Raw genomic sequence first — 24065 nt, 5'->3', positions numbered from 1 at the left:
AGCAGAGTGCTACCACATACACAGCGGCAGAAGAGTGCTCTCCCATACACAGAGCCATAAGAGTGCTCCGCATATACACAGCATAAGCACAGTGCTCTCCCATATACAGAGCCATAAGAGTGCTCCCCCATATACAGCGACAGAAGAGTGCTCCCCCATATACAGCGCCATAAGAGTGCTCCCCCATATACAGCACCAGAAGAGTGCTCTCCCATATACAGAGCCATAAGAGTGCTCCGCATATACAGCGCCATAAGAGTGCTCCTCCATACACAGCATAAGAACAGTGCTCTCCCATATACAGAGCCATAAGAGTGCTCCCCCATATACAGCGACAGAAGAGTGCTCCCCCATACAGAGCGCTAGCAGAGTGCTACCACATACACAGCGCCAGAAGAGTGCTCTCCCATATACAGAGCCATAAGAGTGCTCCGCATATACAGCGCCATAAGAGTGCTCCTCCATACACAGCACCAGCACAGTGCTCTCCGATATACAGAGCCATAAGAGTGCTCCCCCATATACAGCGACAGAAGAGTGCTCCCCCATATACAGCGCCATAAGAGTGCTCCCCCATATACAGCGACAGAAGAGTGCTCTCCCATATACAGAGCCATAAGAGTGCTCCGCATATACAGCGCCATAAGAGTGCTCCTCCATACACAGCACCAGCACAGTGCTCTCCGATATACAGAGCCATAAGAGTGCTCCCCCATATACAGCGACAGAAGAGTGCTCCCCCATATACAGCGCCATAAGAGTGCTCCCCCATATACAGCGACAGAAGAGTGCTCTCCCATATACAGAGCCATAAGAGTGCTCCCCATATACAGCGCCATAAGAATGCTCCTCCATACACAGCTCCAGCAGTGTTCCCCATATACAGCGTCATAAGAGTGCTCCCCCATATATAGAGCCATAAAGAGTGCTCCCCCATACACAGTGCCAGCAGAGTGCTCCCTCATACACAGCGCCAGCAGTGTTCCCCCATATACAGCGCCATAAGAGTGCTCCCCCATATACAGCGCCAGAAGAGTGCTCTCCCATATACAGAGCCATAAGAGTGCTCTCCCACATACAGAGCCATAAGAGTGCTCCCCATACACAGCACCAGCAGAGTGTTTCCCCCTATCCTATACAGAGGCAGGAGAGTGCTTCCTTATATACAGCGCAATGAGTGCTCTCCCATATACACCGCGTGCAGAATTATTAAGCAAATGAGTATTTTGATCACATGATACGTTTTCTACATGTCGTCCTATTCCAAGCTGCATATTCTTGAGAGCCAACTACCAATGAAGTAAATCTGGTGATGTGCATCTCTGTAATGAGGAGGGGTGTTGACTAATGACATCAACACCCTATATAAGGTGGGCTTAATTATTAGGCAACTCCCTTTCCTTTGGCAAAATGGGTCAGAAGAGAGATTTGACGGGCTCTGAAAAGTCCAATATTGTGAGATGTCTTGCAGAGGGAGGCAGCAGTCTAGAAATTTCCAAACTTTTGAAGCTTGATCACCGAACAATCAAGCGTTTCATGGCAAATAGCCAACAGGGTCGCAAGAAGCGTGTTGGCCAAAAAAGGCGCAAAATAACTGCCCATGAGTTGAGGAAAATCAAGCGTGAAGCTGCCAAGATGCCATTCGCCACCAGTTTTGCCATATTTCAGAGCTGCAACGTTACTGGAGTATCAAAAAGCACAAGGTGTGCGATACTCAGGGACATGGCCAAGGTAAGGAAGGCTGAAAAACGACCGCCTATGAACAAGAAACATAAGATAAAACGTCAAGAATGGGCCAAGAAATGTCTTAAGACTGATTTTTCAAAGGTTTTATGGACTGATGAAATGAGAGTGACTCTTGATGGGCCAGATGGATGGGCCAGAGGCTGGATCAGTAAAGGGCAGAGAGCTCCACTCCGACTCAGACGCCAGCAAGGTGGAGGTGGGGTACTGGTATGGGCTGGGATCATCAAAGATGAACTTGTGGGACCTTTTCGGGTTGAGGATGGAGTGAAGCTCAACTCCCAGACCTACTGCCAGTTTCTGGAAGACAACTTCTTCAAGCAGTGGTACAGGAAGAAGTCGGTATCGTTCAAGAAAAACATGATTTTCATGCAGTACAATGCTCCATCACATGCATCCAACTGCTCCACAGCATGGCTGGCCAGTAAAGGTCTAAAAGAAGAAAAATTAATGACATGGCCCCCTTGTTCACCTGATCTGAACCCCATAGAGAACCTGTGGTCCATCATAAAATGTGAGATCTACAGGGAGGGAAAACAGTACACCTCTGGGAACAGTGTCTGGGAGGCTGTGGTGGCCGCTGCACGCAATGTTGATCGGAAACAGATCAAGCAACTGACAGAATCTATGGATGGAGGCTGCTGAGTGTCATCAGAAAGAAAGGTGGCTATATCCATCACTAATTATTTTGGTTTTGGTTTTTGCATGTCAGAAATGTTTATTTCTAAATTTTGTGCACTGATATTGGTTTACCTGGTGAAAATAAACAAGTGAGATGGGATTATATTTGGTTTTTATTAAGTTGCCTAATAATTCTGCACAGTAATAGTTACCTGCACAAACAGATATCCTCCTAAGATAGCCAAATCTAAAAAAAAAACACCCTAACTTCCAAAAATATTAAGCTTGGATATTTATGAGTCTTTTGGGTTGATTGAGAACAGAAAAAATAATCCTCTAAAATACAACTTGCCTAATAATTCTGCACACAGTGTACATTGCCAGCAGAGTACTCTATCTAAATCCTGCCCTAGTAGAGTGCTCCCCCATACACAGCGAAAGCAGAGTGGTCCCTCATACACAGCGCCAGGAGAGTGCTCCCCCATACACAGCGCCAGAAGAGTGCTCCCCCATACACAGCGCCAGAAGAGTGCTCCCCCCATACACAGTGCCAGGAGAGTGCTCCCCCCATACACAGCGCCAGGAGAGTGCTCCCCCCATACACAGCACCAGGAGAGTGCTCCCCCCATACACAGCGCCAGGAGAGTGCTCCCCCCATACACAGCGCCAGGAGAGTGCTCCCCCCATACACAGCGCCAGGAGAGTGCTCCCCCATACACAGCGCCAGAAGAGTGCTCCCTCATACACAGCGCCAGGAGAGTGCTTTCTTATATACAGCACCAGTAGAGTGCTCCCACATATACAGTGCCAGCAGAGTGCTTCATCTAAATCCTGCCCTGTGCTAAGACTCTTACAGGAGACTGATATATAGATTGCTCCTGACAGGGGTTGTAGTCTTCACCCCTGATTTTCGGTGATGTCGATGGTTATTAGTTTGGTTGCCTGTTTGCTGCTTTTCCTATTCTGTGGAAAAAGAAAAAGCAATTGTGCCCTCCCCCAGGTGTGAGGCGTGAGGACACAGGTGGCTTTCAGTGGGCACGGTTTGGGTGACATTACTGCCCACCGCTGCCTTTGGTGCAGGTTCCTCTGGACCAGGACAGATATTAATGTGTAACTACAGCTGCGACCCCCCCTCCGCCGCTGCACACAATGCAATAGGCGCAGTCATAAATACAGAGCGCCAGCCGCACATCCCTCCACACAAGAGCAAATGATTAAAATGACAGAACACAAAAGCGGCACCATAACGGCGACAGCCCCCGGCCCATCTGCCCCATTCTTCACAAGAGAATCATCTGCTGCGCCAAACATCAGGAGCTTCATATTCCGCTCACATCCCGGCGCCGTGATGCCTGATCTACCCCAGCCTCTGTTAGTACCTGCAGATGATGCCCCCACAATGCCATATTTGTATATACTGTGAGGCAGGGATCGTATACGAGGGACGTTATATATCCCCCAGAATGTGTACAGAGACCTATTAAATCCATTGGAGTGCATTGCAGTCACAGACACAGCTGCGGCTACAATACAGGAATGAAGGTGAGCAATCACCTGGTCAGACTACCTGGCTAAGGCAGATTAAGTAAAACCCGGCAGGGCCTTCATTTCTTGGAGGAGGTCTCAGGAGGCAGTGGGGCGGCCTCCTCCCTCCAACCCGGATTTTCCAGTGGCTCTTGCCACAGGTCCTTTAAAACTCCTTCACTAAGGTTTAGTGTTGTTCTATGTTGGAGCCTGCTAGGAGCACAGCAGGAAAGCTCAGCAGCACTGTGTGTGGCTGAACCACCGCCTGGGAAGGCTCTGCATCCGTCAGGCTCTGAGAGGCCCGGAACGGGCATTGTTTAATGACTCACGTTAACCCGGCTGCGAACCGGAGGACTTTCTGTTTACCCGTGAGTTGCTGAATAAAAGCTGTTTATGTTGGACTTGCTTGGGTCACTGTCTCAGTTACTGCAAGGGGGGCAGTGCTGGACTCCAATAAATGAGGCGTCATCCGTGTAGGAGGAAAAGTTCTGCAACTTTCTAATAGACTTTATATGTCAATTCTTCAGCATTTGTAAGATCTCGGCCTGCTGCCGGCTGACACTATGCGGAGGCTGACTAACAGCCGTAAATCATGTAGACACAGGGACTCGAACATAATATACAAGCACGCCGAAGATACTCGGTAAGCACCCGAGCATGCTCGGTTAAAGGGTTAAATGAGCACGCTCGCTCATCACTAGTTGGCAGCCTTGAAATTGTTCCAGAACATGAAGTATTTCTCCCAGAAAATGATTGCATTTACATGATTTGTTATACCCAGGTTTATTTCCTTTACTATACACTTAAAAAAAAAAACTGAGAAAAAAAGGCAAATTGGACATAATTTCACACAAAACTCCAAACATGGGCTGGACAATATTGTTGTCCCCCTCAACTTAATAGTTGGTTGCGCCCTTTGTAATAAATAACTGCAATCAGTCGCTTCCTATAACCATCAGCTTCTTACTCCTCAGCTGGGATCTTGGACTCTTCTTACAATCTGCTCCAGGTCTCTCATATCTGAAGACGTCTTCTCCCAACAGCAATTGTAAGATCTCTCCGCAGGTGATCAATGGGATTTAGATCCGGACTCATTGCTGCCACTTCAGAACTCTCCAGCGCTTTGTTTCCATCCATTTCTGGGGGCTTCTTGAAGTATGTTTAGAGTCATTGTCCTGCTGGAAGACCCATGACCTAGGATGCAAACCCAGCTTTCGGACACTGGGCACTACATTGCCACCCAAAATCCTTTGGTAATCTTCAGATTTCATGATGCATTGCACACAGTCAAGGCCCCCAGTGCAAGAGGCAGCAAAACAACTCCAAAACATCTGTGACCCTCCACCATATTTGACTGTAGGTACTGTGTTCTTTTCTTTGTAGGCCTCATTCCGTTTTCAGTAAACAGTAGAATGATGTGCTTTACCAAAAAGCTCTATCTTGGTCTCATCTGCCCACAAGACGCTTTCCCAGAAGGATTTTGGCTTACTCATGTATATTTTGGCAAACTGCAGTCTAGCTTTTTTATGCCTCTGTCAGCAGTGGGTCCTCCTGGGTCTCCTGCCATAAAGTTTCATTTTATTCACATGTCAACAGATAGTTTGCACTGACACTGATGCACGCTGAGCCTGCAGGACAGCTTGAATTTCTTTGGAACTTGATTGGGGCTGTTTATCCACTATCCGGACTATCCTGTGTTGCAACCTTCCATCAATTTTTCTCTGCCGTCCACATCCTGGGAGATTAGCTGCAGTGCTATGGGTTATGAACTTCTTGATTATGTTGCGCAACGTGGACAAAGGAACATCAAGATCTCTGGAGATGGACTTGTGACCTTGAGATTGTTGACATTTTTCAACAATTTTGGTTCTCAAGTCCTCAGACAGTTCTCTTCTCTTTCTGTTCTCCATGTTTACTGTGGCACACACAGATTGAGGCAACGTCTCCACTTTTTATCTGGTTTCATATTGCCCACACCTGTTACTTGCCACAGGTGAGTGTGAACGAGCATCACATGCTTGTTGTTTACTGACGATTTTGGAAAGGTGCCAACAATTTTGTCTGACCAATTTTTGGGGTTTTGAGTGAAATTATGTCCAATTTGCCTTTTTTTCTATGTTTTTTTGCATTGTTCAAATACACACAAAGGAAATAAACACTTGTACAACAAAACTGGGAGAAGTACTCAATTTTCTGAAATAATTTCAAGGACGCCAAAACTTTCAGCCATGACTATATATACACAGTGACTGCACCAGCAGAATAGTGAGTGCAGCTCTGGAGTATAATACAGGATGTAACTCAGGATCAGTAATGTAATGTATGTACACAGTGACTGCACCAGCAGAATAGTGAGTGCAGCTCTGGAGTATAATACAGGATGTAACCCAGGATCAGAACAGGATCAGTAATGTAATGTATGTACACAGTGACTCCACCAGCAGAATAGTGAGTGCAGCTCTGGAGTATAATACAGGATGTAACTCAGGATCAGTAATGTAATGTATGTACACAGTGACTGCACCAGCAGAATAGTGAGTGCAGCTCTGGAGGATAACACAGGATGTAACTCAGGATCAGTACAGGATCAGTAATGTAATGTAATGTATGTACACAGTGACTGCACCAGCAGAATAGTGAGTGCAGCTCTGTGGTATAATACAGGATGTAACTCAGGATCAGTAATGTAATGTATGTACACAGTGACTGCACCAGCAGAATAGTGAGTGCAGCTCTGGGGTATAATACAGGATATAACTCAGGATCAGTAATGTAATGTATGTACACAGTGACTGCACCAGCAGAATAGTGAGTGCAGCTCTGGAGTATAATACAGGATGTAACTCAGGATCAGTAATGTAATGTAATGTATGTACACAGTGACTGCACCAGCAGAATAGTGAGTGCAGCTCTGGGGTATAATATAAGATATTTGGCTATTGCAGGGTAACTGCCCATTGACCTTTTCTGTTGCAAAATCCATGAAATATAGTAATTAGATTTTCTATGAAATGATAATTCCACAATTATTGAAGCTAAACATCAGGGAAATCAATTATGTATAAGCCGGGATGTGCGGCTCTGATATGAACCTGAGAAGCAGCAGGACACATTCATATTGCAGAACAAAGTCAGTGTCCCGGATCCCGCAGGGCAGCGCTGCAGCCGCCGTCGCCATCGCTCCGGGTGACACAATCTCCTATCATAGAGACGGCCGCAGTGCAGAGACTTGGCGCCATGATACAGCATAAGAGTTAAATGGACGCACGGAAAAAAAGCGATTATTGGGGTTCCTTAAAGGCACATTGTACCCAAATATAGAGTATTTGGAATAAGTCATTATACCGTATAAACGCCGGCATCATCTCCGGCCGCACACGTCACAGATCTGAGATATACAGGTGCTTCTCACTAAATTAGAATATCATCAAAAAGTTAATTTATTTCAGTTCTTCAATACAAATAGTGAAACTCCTATATTATATAGAGTCATTACACACAGAGGGATCTATTATATAGAGTCATTACACACAGAGGGATCTATTATATAGAGTCATTACACACAGAGGGATCTATTATATAGAGTCATTACACACAGAGGGATCTATTATATAGAGTCCATTACACACAGAGGGATCTATTATATAGAGTCATTACACGCAGAGGGATCTATTATATAGAGTCAATACACACAGAGGGATCTATTATATAGAGTCAATACACACAGAGGGATCTATTATATAGTCATTACACGCAGAGGGATCTATTATTTAGAGTCATTACACGCAGAGGGATCTATTATATAGAGTCGTTACACGCAGAGGGATCTATTATATAGAGTCATTACACGCAGAGGGATCTATTATATAGAGTCATTACACGCAGAGGGATCTATTATATAGAGTCATTACACACAGAGGGATCTATTATATAGAGTCATTACACACAGAGGGATCTATTATATAGAGTCATTACACACAGAGGGATCTATTATATAGAGTCATTACACACAGAGTGATCTATTATATAGAGTCCATTACACACAGAGGGATCTATTATATAGAGTCATTACACACGGAGGGATCTATTATATAGAGTCATTACACACGGAGGGATCTATTATATAGAGTCATTACACGCACAGGGATCTATTATATAGAGTCATTACAGGCAGAGGGATCTATTATATAGAGTCATTACAGGCAGAGGGATGTATTATATAGAGTCATTACAGGCAGAGGGATGTATTATATAGAGTCATTACAGGCAGAGGGATGTATTATATAGAGTCATTACACACAGAGGGATCTATTATATAGAGTCATTACACACAGAGGGATCTATTATATAGAGTCATTACACACAGAGGGATCTATTATATAGAGTCATTACAGGCAGAGGGATCTATTATATAGAGTCATTACACACAGAGGGATCTATTATATAGAGTCATTACACACAGAGGGATCTATTATATAGAGTCATTACACACAGAGGGATCTATTATATAGAGTCATTACACACAGAGGGATCTATTATATAGAGTCATTACACACAGAGGGATCTATTATATAGAGTCATTACACACAGAGGGATCTATTATATAGAGTCATTACACACAGAGGGATCTATTCCAAGTGTTTATTTCTGTTAATGTTGATGATTATGGCTTACAGCCAATGAGAACACAAAAGTCATTATCTCAGTAAATTAGAATAATTAACAAAAAAACACCTGTAAAGGCTTCCTAAGCATTTAAAAAGCTCCCTTAGTCTGTTTCAGTAGGCTCCACAATTATGGGGAAGACTGCTGACTTGACAGATGTCCAGAAGGCAGTCATTGTCACACTCCAAAAGGAGGGTAAGCCACAAAAGGTCATTGCTAAAGAAGCTGGCTGCTCACAGAGTGCTGTATCCAAGCAGATTAATGGAAAGTTGAGTGGAAGGAAGAAGTGTGGTAGAAAAAGGTGCAGAAGCAACCGGGATAACCGCAGCCTGGAAAGGATTGTTAAGAAAAGCCCATTCAAACATTTGTGGGGGAGATTCACAAGGAGTGGACTGCTGCTGGAGTCATTGCTTCAAGAGCCACCGCACACAGACGTATCCAGGACATGGGCTACAAGTGTCACATTCCTGGTCTCAGGCCACTCATGACCAATAGACAACGCCAGAAGCGTCTTACCTGGGCCAAGGAGAAGAAGACCTGGACTGTTCTCAGTGACCCAAGGTGTTTTCAGATGAAGGTAAATTCTGCATTTCATTTGGAGATCAAGGTCCCAGAGTCTGGAGGAAGAGTGGAGAGGCCACAATCCAAGCTGCTGGAGGTCTAGTGTGAAGTCTCCACCATCAGTGATGGTTTGGGGGCCATGTCATCTGCTGGTGGAGGTCCACTGTGTTTTATCAAGACCAAAGTCAGCGCAGCCGTCTACCAGGACATTTTACAGCCCTTCATGCTTCCCTCTGCCGACAAGCTTTATGGAGATGGAAATGTCATTCTCCAGCAGGACTTGGCCCCTGTCCACACGGCCAAAAGTACCAATACCTGGTTTACACACAACAGGATCACTGAGCTTGATTGTCAGCAAACTCGCCTGACCTTAACCCCAAAGAGAATCTATTATAGAGAATCTATGGGGTATTGTCAGGAGGAAGATGAGACCCCAGACCCCACAATGCAGACGAGCTGAAGGCCGCTATCAAAGCCACCTGGGCTTCCATAACACCTCAGCAGCCACAGGCTGATCGCCTCCATGCCGCATTGATGCAGTAATTGATGCAGTAATTGATGCACATGGAGCCGCGACCAAGTATTGAGGCATTTACTGAACAGACATTTCAGATTTTAAAAACATTTTTCAAGCTGTTGTTATAAAGTATTCTAATTTACTGAGATAATGACTTTTGTGTTTTCATTGGCTGTAAGCCATAATCATCAACATTAACAGAAATAAACACGTGAAATAGATCCCTCTGTGTGTAATGACTCTATATAATGGATCCCTCTGTGTGTAATGACTCTATATAATAGATCCCTTTGTGTGTAATGACCCTATATAATAGATCCCTCTGTGTGTAATGACTCTATATAATAGGTCCCTCTGTGTGTAATGACTCTATATAATAGGTCCCTCTGTGTGTAATGACTCTATATAATAGATCCCTCTGTGTTTAATGACTCTATATAATAGATCCTTCTGTGTGTAATGACTCTATATAATAGATCCCTCTGTGTGTAATGACTATATAATAGGTCCCTCTGTGTGTAATGACTCTATATAATAGATCCCTCTGTGTGTAATGACTCTATATAATAGATCCCTCTGTGTGTAATGACCCTATATAATAGATCCCTCTGTGTGTAATGACTCTATATAATAGATCCCTCTGTGTGTAATGACTATATAATAGATCCCTCTGTGTGTAATGGACTCTATATAATAGATCCTTCTGTGTGTAATGACTCTATATAATAGATCCCTCTGTGTGTAATGACTATATAATAGATCCCTCTGTGTGTAATGACTCTATATAATAGATCCCTCTGTGTGTAATGACTCTATATAATAGATCCCTCTGTGTGTAATGACTCTATATAATAGATCCCTCTGTGTGTAATGACTCTATATAATAGATCCCTCTGTGTGTAATGACTATATAATAGATCCCTCTGTGTGTAATGGACTCTATATAATAGATCCCTCTGCGTGTAATGACTCTATATAATAGATCCCTCTGCGTGTAATGACTCTATATAATAGATCCCTCTGCGTGTAATGACTCTATATAATAGATCCCTCTGCGTGTAATGGACTCTATATAATAGATCCCTCTGTGTGTAATGACTCTATATAATAGATCCCTCTGTGTGTAATGACTCTATATAATAGATCGCTCTGCGTGTAATGACTCTATATAATAGATTCCTCTGTGTGTAATGACTCTATATAATAGATCCCTCTGTGTGTAATGACTCTATATAACAGATCCCTCTGTGTGTAATGACTCTATATAATAGATCCCTCTGTGTGTAATGACTCTATATAATAGATCCCTCTGTGTGTAATGACTCTATATAATAGATCCCTCTGCGTGTAATGACTCTATATAATAGATCCCTCTGTGTGTAATGACTCTATATAATAGATCCCTCTGTGTGTAATGACTCTATATAATAGATCCCTCTGTGTGTAATGACTCTATATAATAGATCCCTCTGTGTGTAATGACTCTATATAATAGATCCCTCTGTGTGTAATGACTCTATATAATAGATCCCTCTGTGTGTAATGACTCTATATAATAGATCCCTCTGTGTGTAATGACTCTATATAATAGATCCCTCTGTGTGTAATGACTCTATATAATAGATCCCTCTGTGTGTAATGACTCTATATAATATAGGAGTTTCACTATTTGTATTGAAGAACTGAAATAAAGTAACTTTTTGATGATATTCTAATTTAGTGAGATGCACTTGTAAATTCACAGACAGATAAATGCAACAAGCTGCCAAACAGAAAATGAGGATGGAATCCAAAGCAACAAACTCATGGAACCCAGAGAAGAGTCGCGGGACGCTCTTTATCTCACCTGTTCATCTCCTCCACACAGTCCGTGGCGAAGAAGAAGCTCTTTATTTTCGGATGACATGCTTTAAAGGCGCTGGAACGAGAAACACAAAATCCTTGTTATCTCAGTCTCTAACAAAGGAACAATGGGAAACACAGAATTGATGGTCTGGATTTGGCGCCCCTAGATACAGCCTGACACCCCCTACATACAGCCTGGGATCTCACACTTCCTACATATAGCCCAGCATCCGGCGCCCCCTATATACAGCCCAGCATCCAGTGCCCCCTATATACAGCCCAGCATCCGGCGCCCCCTATATACAGCCCAGCATCCGGCGCCCCCTATATACAGCCCAGCATCCGGCGCCCCCTATATACAGCCCAGCATCCGGCGCCCCCTATATACAGCCCAGCATCCGGCGCCCCCTATATACAGCCCAGCATCCGGCGCCCCCTATATACAGCCCAGCATCCGGCGCCCCCTATATACAGCCCAGCATCCGGCGCCCCCTATATACAGCCCAGCATCCGGCACCCCCTATATACAGCCGAGGATCCGGCACCCCCTATATACAGCCCAGCATCCAGCGCCCCCTATATACAGCCCAGCATCCGGCGCCCCCTATATACAGACCAGCATCCGGCACCCCCTATATACAGCCCACCATCCGGCGCCCCCTATATACAGCCCAGGATCTGGTGCCCCCTACATACAGCCCAGCATCCAGCGCCCCCTATATACAGCCCAGCATCCGGCGCCCCCTATATACAGCCCAGGATCTGGCGCCCCCTATATACAGCCCAGCATCCGGCGCCCCCTATATACAGACCAGCATCCGGCACCCCCTATATACAGCCCACCATCCGGCGCCCCCTATATACAGCCCAGGATCTGGTGCCCCCTACATACAGCCCAGCATCCAGCGCCCCCTATATACAGCCCAGCATCCGGCGCCCCCTATATACAGCCCAGGATCTGGCGCCCCCTATATACAACCCATGATCTGGTGCTCCCTACATACAGCCCGTGCCCTCAATGTCACTGTACTATATACTGTATATACTTTATGTATTTGTTCCCTAATATAAAATTAGTTTTCCTGATTTTTCCAATAATCACCCCAACTCCAAAAGATCATCACTATTTTCCTGAAATACTCTGTGCTGCTGCAGATCCCATTCCTTTCAATAATCACTCTCCCCACTTTCACCGTATAATATTCCATCACAGACCTCCCACCAGATCAGCTCACTTCTCTCCTGAAATACTCTGTGCTGCTGGGGAGCCTGCTCCTCCCTGTGCGGTATAATCCGCGTCTGTGACTATTTGCTGCCTGCGATCGCAGCGATTTCGCTTGGTACTCACTGTTTCTTCCTACATTCGATGGCGCGGTCTATCCTGAATTCTGGTAAACTGATGAAACCTTCTGCCTTCTCATCCTGGAGGAAGAAAGCAACAATGTATCCACTGCCGAAACAAAGGACCATCACTCCCATCAGAGTGACCACACCCGGGAATCAGCAGGATTGTGCATGCAGCTCTGGATGTAACTAGAGTAATGCAAGGCTGATAAAATCTGACTGCAGAGTGCGTTTTCTGCATGGAGGGGATCTGTCAGCATGGAGGAGCTGGAGACTTGTCCTCATGCAGTTTTCATACATTTTATAGCTGATTTTGCTGCACTCACAAAATATAACCATTCAATGTGGTCAATTTGCTCTATTTTTTTTTTTTGCAGAAACTTAACTGCAGCCTAAAATAAAATATATGTGGAAACTGTCAGCAAGCTGATACTGACAGATCTGTTCATTTTATTCGGAGATCCTCTTTGAGTTCATAGGAGGGAATTTACTATCAGATGTGCGGCAGTTTTCTGCCATAAAATCCAATCATTGTTTTGGCTGCGACATTAGCGTGAAACCTGCACGAAATCTGCACCAAAATCAATCATAATCAATTGTACATTTCTTATCTGCGCTTCACCTGGAAAGTCTGAATCAAAGAAAAATGCATCAGAAAAATGTGACAACTCCAGTGAAAAAAGCCCCATGTAAATCCCCCCCAATAACCCTGCAGAGCACTGCTTAACCCCTTAGACCACATTCACGAGTGGCCGATTGCCGGCAGATTCTCCACCAGATTAACAAATCCCAATGCCAATGACTGGGATTTTACAAAGCCTCAGGCGCAGGATTTTTCTGCCGCAGATTGTAACACTTGCAGCCTGTTGTGCATTTATACTGCGGATTTTCCTTTTTCAATATAGATCTTGAGCAAAATCCAATACAAATCTGCAGCAAAATGCACATTTTAGACTTTGCAGGCTAATGTATCCGGCAGACTCTGATAGGAGAATTCACAGGTAATGGATTTGATGCAGAAATTCCGGCACTTGTCCCATTCACCTTGCTAGGATCTGCAGAACTCCGAGCCACCAAATCCACCGGGGTTCACCTGTTGCAAAACTGCAATGATTTCGCTACAATTCTCCAAAACTGTTGCAGATTTGTGATGATTGCAGGACAAGGTGGTGAAGTTGCCCCTCGGCGGCGGAGTGCGAGCCCTGCGTGCGGCAGCTACTCACGTTCTGGTTGGTGTACCAGTACAGGGACGAGTCCTTCAGGATGAACCAGTACTTTTTCCACTTCTGCGTGAAGTATCCTTTGGCGTCTTTCTTTTTCCATAGCCAGCCCTCGCAGTCGCCGTGTCCAAGGTCTTTGCAGGAAATCCGCCGCCTGCTGCTGCCGCTCGTGAGCGACCCTCCTAAAATAAAGGGGGAATTCTGCTTCATTCACTGGTGATATCGGACATATCCCCTCCCCCGGCCGATTACTAGTCGCCGCGTCCTCGCTCCTCCTGACTCGTTAGAATTTATTTTAAAGAAGTTTTCTAAAGACTTTTTTTTTTTTTTACCTTTTGACCTTTTTTTGGTTTTGACCCTCAGCGATGCGTAATGGAAAGACTGCGAGAGAGAAAAGAGACGCAGCTGTAATAACAGAATGACATTCACCTGTCTATTGCTGCTCCTGATACGTTTCATGCGCTAGTCACTCCCAGAGCTGCATTCATAATGCTGTCACTTCCTCGGTACCAGAGAACATTACAGTGTGGATTAAAGTGGAGCTGTGCGCTGACCCGATCTCAGCGTTATAAAAAATGCCGCATTTTACGCGTCCATGTAACGACAACACTTTTTCTAGAGACTTTATAAAAAGTGCAAAAAGTTTCTAAAACGCCTAATAAATTGGGGGTAAAGTGACGGCTTTGTGGCGCCAATCTGAACCGATATCGAGGGAAGTTAATCAGAGGCAAGCGACAAACGTTTTGACAGCTTTGGAAGTGATTGGAGTAAAGCATAAGGTAAGGATCAGTAAAAGATAACACATGGTCAGGTGTCAAGGGGAAGCAGAAGAATTGAAAATGTTGCTCTGAATGTGACTGGAGTATAAGACTTGATTTAATTGCTTACTTGGAATGCAGCTTTGGTTGTGACTGGAGTATAAGACCATATAATATCAGAATTGTAAGTGCAGCTTTGAAAGTGACTGGAACATAATACTACATAGTACCAGAATTATAAATGCAGCTCTGAAGGTGACTGGAGTATAACACTTGATATAACAGCAAATTTGTAAGTGCAGCTTTGGTTGTGACTGGAGTATAAGACTGTATAATATCAGAATGGTAAATGCAGCTCTGAAGATGACTAGAGTATATGTAATCATATAACAGCTGAATTGTGAGTGCCGCTCTGAAGGTGACTTTAATATAAAACTTGATATAACAGCAGGATTATAAATTCAGCTTTGGTTGTGACTGGAGTATAAGACCATATAATATCAGAGTGGTAAATGCAGCTCTGAAGGTGAATGGAGTATAAGACTTGATGTAACAGTAGGAGTATAAATACAGATTTGGTTGTGACTGGAGTATAGGAAATCATATAACAAATGAATTGTAAGTGCAGCTCTGAAGGTGACTGTACTTTAGAGCTTGATATAACAGCAGGATTATAAATGCAGCTTTGGTTGTGACTTGAGTATAAGACCATATAATATCAGAATGGTAAATGCAGCTCTGAAGATGACTGGAGTATAATACTATATAATATCAGAATTCTAAGTGCAGCTCTGAAGGTGAGTGGAGTCTTTATATAACAGCAGATTTGTGAATTCAGCTTTGGTTGTGACTGGAGTATACAAAATCATATAACAGCTGAATTGTGAGTTCAGCAATGAAGGTGACTGGAGTATAAGACTTTGCAACAGCAGATTTGTGAATGCAGCTTCGGCTGTGACTGGAGTGTAAGATGCGACGCGTCTTGGGACCAGTACAAGATAGGTGCAGTACAGGAGGGCCCCGTTACTGCGCGTTACATGGAGATTATAGTCAGCGACTGAGTGATCAGAGCGAGCTGTGAGGAGCGCTGCTCTTGAAGTCTTCGGTATCTGTTGCAGAATCTGGCGTCTCTTCTGAGTCTTGCCGTTTCGGATGCATCTAATTAGCCGCCTTCATCTCCCGCGGATCCTCCGCTCATTACAGCAAACAATGAAGCCGCCGTTAATTACTGATCCTGTTTAGTCGTCCAAAGTGGCGCAATTACGAGAGCATTTCTCAAAGTGACGGCAGATTGTAAACCGTTTATGAAGACATTTATCCCGACTCCTGCGGGGATTGACCTGGGTCACCATCAGTCCCTGGCGGTCAACGGTCACATTATACCAGGAGCAGCTGCCGGGACTATGACAACACTGCCTGTCATCACATTATTCTTTCCTGCTCTGCATCCTGTAGCTCTCCAGCTGCTGTGAAACTACAACTCCCAGCATGGCCTTGCACCATCAGGACATGCCGGGGTTGATCCCCTTGTTCTATAGTGCGGATCGGATCCTGAAATCTTTGGGTCTTGTGATACTTTTAACTCTTCGCCTTCCGTCCTGACAATCTGGACACGTTCTGGACCACAGTCTGTATATGAGATTGTCAGAGAGCTGTAATATGGGGGTGCTGACCACCCCCTTGTGGCTGTTAAGAGCAGTGATTTTAGTGCCCCCCACAGGCCTGGATCGGTCGCTGCTGGCGCCATTTTTATTTCTAGAGTATTTCTGCGGTTTTAGGATTATCCGTCCGCGGATGATCGGACCGTCGGCTTAGCGTTCTGTGCGGAGTATATCGTCCTTATCAATCCTTTTTGTTTCCCGCTGATACAATATTGCTCTTTTTATTATGTCGCAGCCCGGGGTGGACAGACGCCGTGTGATATCTCCCCTCCATCTATCCGGCGTTATCTGCGCCACTTTCCATCTAATCTGCAAAATACATTATAGGAACATCAATCCGGCGACGCGACGGAAGGAAAAACTAATGAGAATAAAGAGATCCCGCTGCAGGAAGCCGCTCGCTGCGCTCGTCCCGGAATTACAGCACAGACGCGGTAATAACAATAACTTACAGCTAGACGGCGAATGCCAAATCCTCCGCGAGGGGCAGAAAGCACGAGGACCGGCGTCAGGACTCAATTACACCTGCTGCAGCAAATGAATGCAGCGTTCATCTATTACTGCCGACAACTCGCCTGCACATGATGTAAGAGGTTGTCAGCCCAGCCCCCTGGCGATGACATCACTGACACATCCTATCCCTTTAAGTCCTGACGGAGATTAGATCTGATAGATGCCGGTTCTGGAAGTCGCCCTGAACCTGCCGCTCCGGTTACATAAGACACTTGTGATTTCATTCTTTCCTTCCCTTTAGTCGACCTTCCAGCGAGACTGAACTACTTCTGCATGAATTGCTGTACGGAGCTGAACAGCACTTAACACATTAGTGCTGCCTTCCTGCTTCACAATGGAGGCCGAGGACGTGCCGACATATCGAGCTGTTCCCTGCACAGCGCCCGATCACAGCTGGACGCCGAGGACCGGACCGACAGCGAGTCTGAAGGAAGTGCAGCAGCAAACAAGTATCCAATACCATGCTATTATAATCACCGGATCATTATAATCACCAGATCCTGGGGCGGAAAGACCATTGGTGCAACTTGTGCAGCCGTCCAGGGGCCCAAGAGGTCAGAGGGCCACATCCACCTCCAAAGCAGGTGACATTGTGCATTATGATGAGATATTGGACTGCAAAGGGCCCATATATTGTTCTTGCAATGGGGCCCTTATCTGTCTGTGTCCGCTCCTGACCAGATCATTATCACCAGATCATTATTAACACCAGATCCAGGGGCAGACACATCAGTGGTGCAACTTGTGCAGCCGCCCAGGGGCCCGAGAGATAACGGGGCCACATCCACCTCCAAAGCAGGTGGCATTGTGGATTATGATGAGCACGGTGGCTCAGTAGTTAGTACACGGTGGCTCAGTAGTTAGTACACGGTGGCTCAGTGGTAGTAATGTTGTTTTGCACTGCTGGGGTCCTGGGTTCAAATCCCACCACTGACAACATCTGCAAGGAGTTTGTATGTTCTCCCCTTGTTTGCGGGGGTTTCCTCCGGGTTCTCCGGTTTCCTCCCACACTCCAAAGACTGATAGAGAATGTAGATTGTGAGCCACAATGGGGACAGTGATGTCTGTAAAGCGCTGCGGAATTAATGGCGCTATATAAGTGAGGACAATAAATACTGCAGAGGGCCCTTGTAATATTCTAGCACAGGGGCCCTTTCCGGCCTGTGACCAGATCATTATAATCACTGAACCACTAGAACAGACGTCCTCTTTACCTTCCTCATGGATGTGGTTCCTTGTCGCTCTACTGCAGAACTCGTGTACCTTAAATCAGAAGAAAAATAAATAAATAATCATCCAGAGAAACGACCCGCAGCAATAACACTTTTTCCTTTTCCTGTCTCCAGTCACATCCAAAGCTGCAGTAAATATCCCTCTTCTTAGCTGTCACTACAGAGCAGAGCATTGTGGGAGTGGAGTTTTGAAAGCAGCTCTGGATGTGACTGGAGAATAGACGCAGTGATGACGGTTACTACACTTCGCGTACAATTAGAGTGCGCCGCAGGAAATAAAACGTTTCATTTCTAGCCTCTGCCAATCTCAGCTGCTGTTCTCTGTTATCTGTCAGTATAACAGCGGAGTTTTGCTTAAACTTTCCCAGGACTGAGAACTTCTGCTTTCGTGTTTCCGTAGTCACCAGCTCCGCCGGCTGAGAAGATACGATCCGTTCTATGTTGAACCTGGAAGTTGCTGCTCGGTCATCACTGACCTTAAAGGGGAATTCCACCCCGACCAAGTGTTAATCTGCTGAGCGACATTTACCTGCCATATCCCAATTTTTCCCTTGTATACAGACATGACAATGTTCTGCTATATACACGGCAAATCTCCCTCCTATACTGATAGTTTGTTACAATGTATCAGTGCAGGCAACACATATCAGTCTGGGGTTCAGGCTGTGCATTGTTTAGACTAGATTCATCTGTGACAAACCCTCAACTGTGAGATGCATTAGATTACTATGGCTTTTCAGAATGTTACAAGTGACTGACAGCAAGCAGAGATCTTGAATATGGTGATAAGTTAATTATTTCAGAGCTTTTTCCATGTGATGATTAGTCTGCATTGATATCTAGACCTTCTTCCCTGTCCCGTGCCCTCACGTGCTGTCAGATCCCTCCCTTATCCCTTTCCCCTCAATGTGACCCTCCGTCTGGTTACAACTTCGATGCACAATTGTTGCTGGAATCTTAATGTTTCATGAAAATCTGATGAATAATGAAGTCGGTAAAGTTGACAGAAATGAGAAAACCTCTTGCAGATGGGATCCATAATTGATGCGGAGCGCCACTGTAACATTGTAACACACGGCTCCTCCTCCGACTATCGTATCTGGGAAGACGTGAAGTCGCTACTTGTGATCTCCCCAGGGACAGAGAGACAATAAAAGAACGACGGCCATCATGGCAGCAATGAATATTTCATGGTCAGATCCGCCCCGTTTATGTACAATGTAACCGGCAGCAGATCTGGACCAGATTCCCTGAAAGGAGAATTCTGCCCGGATCCATCAAACAAATGAGATTCTTTGTGTCATGAAAAGTTGCTCAATTTTCCGACACATTTTCTGTTTTAATTCCTTACAGTTTTCAAGATCTCTGCTTACAGTCCCTGAATAAGAACTTTCCTAAAGAAACTTACAAGTGATGGACACCTGTGAAACAGAATGAGCTGAGCCCAAGAGCTGCTGCCCTGGGGTGACCCCAAAACACCCGAGGTGGAGCCCCCGGACCACCTCACACCTACAGCACAATACATAGCCCTGTATCTAGTGATGGCGGCTTAGATACAATGTATACACAATGTATCACATTTAGCGAGCGCTCGGCACTCCAGGGTGACATTATTATACAGCTGGATATTGATGATCTTTATTTCACCGCTGATCTGTGTATTAGGCCATTTATTTCCCTTCTGCTCCATCCCCTTCCCCCGTATTCTTGACCGTAATACATTGAATTGACATCCTGCGAGCGGCTGATAAATAATAATAAAGATGAATTACCTCTCAGAGTCGCCCCCGATTGTGTCGCCCGCTCTCTGCAAAGGAGAAAATGAAAAAACATTTAGTAACGTGATGGGAGGAGAAAAAGAAGCAGAATCATAGATACAAAGTGACAGGCGAGAGGGGTCTGCAATGTCAGGAAGTGAAGAACCGAAAGACAGAAACCAACAAAAAAGTCACATGTAACCAGAACGATAAATGGCCAACCACAGAGACAGCCCAGAACCAGAGAAGCTAAGATTATAATCACTACGAAAGTCCCATCATCCAGTAATATATAGAAGAGACAAAAAACTACAGTACAATACAGATCCTGAGCTACATCCTGTATTATATACTCCAGAGCTGCACTCACTATTCTGCTGGTGGAGTCACTGTGTACATACATTACATTACTGATCCTGTACTGATCCTGAGTTACATCCTGTATTATACCCCAGAGCTGCACTCACTATTCTGCTGGTGCAGTCACTGTGTACATACATTACTGATCCTGAGTTACATCCTGTATTATACTCCAGAGCTGCACTCACTATTCTGCTGGTGCAGTCACTGTGTACATACATTACATTACTGATCCTGTACTGATCCTGAGTTACATCCTGTATTATACCCCAGAGCTGCACTCACTATTCTGCTGGTGCAGTCACTGTGTACATACATTACTGATCCTGAGTTACATCCTGTATTATACTCCAGAGCTGCACTCACTATTCTGCTGGTGCAGTCACTGTGTACATACATTACATTACTGATCCTGAGTTACATCCTGTATTATACTCCAGAGCTGCACTCACTATTCTGCTGGTGGAGTCACTGTGTACATACATTACATTACTGATCCTGAGTTACATCCTGTATTATACTCCAGAGCTGCACTCACTATTCTGCTGGTGCAGTCACTGTGTACATACATTACATTACTGATCCTGAGTTATATCCTGTATTATACCCCAGAGCTGCACTCACTATTCTGCTGGTGTAGTCACTGTGTACATACATTACATTACTGATCCTGTACTGATCCTGAGTTACATCCTGTATTATACCCCAGAGCTGCACTCACTATTCTGCTGGTGCAGTCACTGTGTACATACATTACATTACTGATCCTGAGTTACACCCTGTATTATACTCCAGAGCTGCACTCACTATTCTGCTGGTGCAGTCACTGTGTACATACATTACATTACTGATCCTGAGTTACATCCTGTATTATACCCCAGAGCTGCACTCACTATTCTGCTGGTGTAGTCACTGTGTACATACATTACATTACTGATCCTGTACTGATCCTGAGTTATATTCTGTATTATACTCCAGAGCTGCACTCACTATTCTGCTGGTGGAGTCACTGTGTACATACATTACATTACTGATCCTGAGTTACATCCTGTATTATACTCCATAGCTGCACTCACTATTCTGCTGGTGCAGTCACTGTGTACATACATTACATTACTGATCCTGAGTTACCTCCTGTATTATACCCCAGAGCTGCACTCACTATTCTGCTGGTGCAGTCACTGTGTACATACATTACATTACTGATCCTGAGTTACATCCAGTATTATACTCCAGAGCTGCACTCACTATTCTGCTGGTGCAGTCACTGTGTACATACATTACATTACTGATCCTGTACTGATCCTGAGTTATATTCTGTATTATACTCCAGAGCTGCACTCACTATTCTGCTGGTGCAGTCACTGTGTACATACATTACATTACTGATCCTGAGTTACATCCTGTATTATACTCCATAGCTGCACTCACTATTCTGCTGGTGCAGTCACTGTGTACATACATTACATTACTGATCCTGAGTTACCTCCTGTATTATACCCCAGAGCTGCACTCACTATTCTGCTGGTGCAGTCACTGTGTACATACATTACATTACTGATCCTGAGTTACATCCAGTATTATACTCCAGAGCTGCACTCACTATTCTGCTGGTGGAGTCACTGTGTACATACATTACATTACTGATCCGGAGTTACATCCTGTATTATACTCCAGAGCTGCACTCACTATTCTGCTGGTGGAGTCACTGTGTACATACATTACATTACTGATCCTGAGTTACATCCTGTATTATACCCCAGAGCTGCACTCACTATTCTGCTGGTGCAGTCACTGTGTACATACATTACATTACTGATCCTGTACGGATCCTGAGTTACATTCTGTATTATACTCCAGAGCTGCACTCAATATTCTGCTGGTGCAGTCACTGTGTACATACATTACATTACTGAGCCTGAGTTACATCCTGTATTATACCCCAGAGCTGCACTCACTATTCTGCTGGTGCAGTCACTGTATACATACATTACATTACTGATCCTGAGTTACATCTTGTATTATACTCCAGAGCTGCACTCACTATTCTGCTGGTGCAGTCACTGTGTACATACATTACATTACTGATCCTGAGTTACATCCTGTATTATACTCCAGAGCTGCACTCACTATTCTGCTGGTGCAGTCACTGTGTACATACATTACATTACTGATCCTGTACTGATCCTGAGTTACATCCTGTATTATACCCCAGGGCTGCACTCACTATTCTGCTGATGCAGTCACTGTGTACATACATTACATTACTGATCCTGAGTTACATCCTGTATTATACTCCAGAGCTGCACTCACTATTCTGCTGGTGCAGTCACTGTGTACATACATTACATTACTGATCCTGAGTTACATCCAGTATTATACTCCAGAGCTGCACTCACTATTCTGCTGGTGGAGTCACTGTGTACATACATTACATTACTGATCCTGAGTTACATCCTGTATTATACTCCAGAGCTGCACTCACTATTCTGCTGGTGGAGTCACTGTGTACATACATTACATTACTGATCCTGAGTTACATCCTGTATTATACCCCAGAGCTGCACTCACTATTCTGCTGGTGCAGTCACTGTGTACATACATTACTGATCCTGTACTGATCCTGAGTTACATCCTCTATTATACTCCAGAGCTACACTCACTATTCTGCTGGTGCAGTCACTGTATACATACATTACATTACTGATCCTGTACTGATCCTGAGTTACCTCCTGTATTATACTCCAGAGCTGCACTCACTATTCTGCTGGTGGAGTCACTTTGTACATACATTACATTACTGATCCTGAGTTACATCCTGTATTATACTCCAGAGCTGCACTCACTATTCTGCTGGTGCAGTCACTGTGTACATACATTACATTACTGATCCTGAGTTACATCCTGTATTATACTCCAGAGCTGCACTCACTATTCTGCTGGTGCAGTCACTGTGTACATACATTACATTACTGATCCTGAGTTACATCCTGTATTATACTCCAGAGCTGCACTCACTATTCTGCTGGTGCAGTCACTGTGTACATACATTACATTACTGATCCTGAGTTACATCCAGTATTATACTCCAGAGCTGCACTCACTATTCTGCTGGTGGAGTCACTGTGTACATACATTACATTACTGATCCTGAGTTACATCCAGTATTATACTCCAGAGCTGCATTCACTATTCTGCTGGTGGAGTCACTGTGTACATACATTACATTACTGATCCTGAGTTACATCCTGTATTATACTCCAGAGCTGCACTCACTATTTTGCTGGTGCAGTCACTGTATACATACATTGCATTACTGATCCTGTACTGATCCTGAGTTACATCCTGTATTATACTCCAGAGCTGCACTCACTATTCTGCTGGTGCAGTCACTGTGTACATACATTACATTACTGATCCTGAGTTACATCCTGTATTATACTCCAGAGCTGCACTCACTATTCTGCTGGTGCAGTCACTGTGTACATACATTACATTGCTGATCCTGAGTTACATCCTGTATTATACTCCAGAGCTGCACTCACTATTCTGCTGGTGCAGTCACTGTGTACATACATTACTGATCCTGAGTTACATCCTGTATTATACTCCAGAGCTGCACTCACTATTCTGCTGGTGCAGTCACTGTGTACATACATTACATTACTGATCCTGAGTTACATCCTGTATTATACTCCAGAGCTGCACTCACTATTCTGCTTGTGCAGTCACTGTGTACATACA

The 24065-nt window shown here is 44.6% G+C and overlaps 1 protein-coding gene across 2 annotated transcripts in view; it reads right to left on the bottom strand.

Annotated features, from left to right (window-relative positions):
- Positions 1–24065, bottom strand: part of LOC141155309 (connector enhancer of kinase suppressor of ras 2-like) — a 586755-nt gene that overhangs the window by 13122 nt on the left and 549568 nt on the right. For both annotated transcript variants that reach the window (XM_073642150.1, XM_073642151.1), the window contains exons 14-19: positions 19977–20011; positions 18187–18235; positions 14373–14421; positions 14044–14222; positions 12825–12898; positions 11478–11549 (exon numbers count right to left, since the gene is read on the bottom strand). In XM_073642150.1, coding sequence (XP_073498251.1) covers positions 11478–11549; positions 12825–12898; positions 14044–14222; positions 14373–14421; positions 18187–18235; positions 19977–20011 — 458 coding nt within the window. The remainder of the gene's footprint in view (positions 1–11477; positions 11550–12824; positions 12899–14043; positions 14223–14372; positions 14422–18186; positions 18236–19976; positions 20012–24065) is intronic.

Source organism: Phyllobates terribilis, unplaced genomic scaffold, assembly GCF_046119375.1.
Source record: "Phyllobates terribilis strain yellow unplaced genomic scaffold, ASM4611937v1 Scaffold_7__3_contigs__length_470593459, whole genome shotgun sequence".
Taxonomy (NCBI): domain Eukaryota; kingdom Metazoa; phylum Chordata; class Amphibia; order Anura; family Dendrobatidae; genus Phyllobates; species Phyllobates terribilis.
The sequence above is the reverse complement of the archived record's forward strand: the minus strand, read 5'-3'. Positions and strand labels throughout refer to the sequence as shown.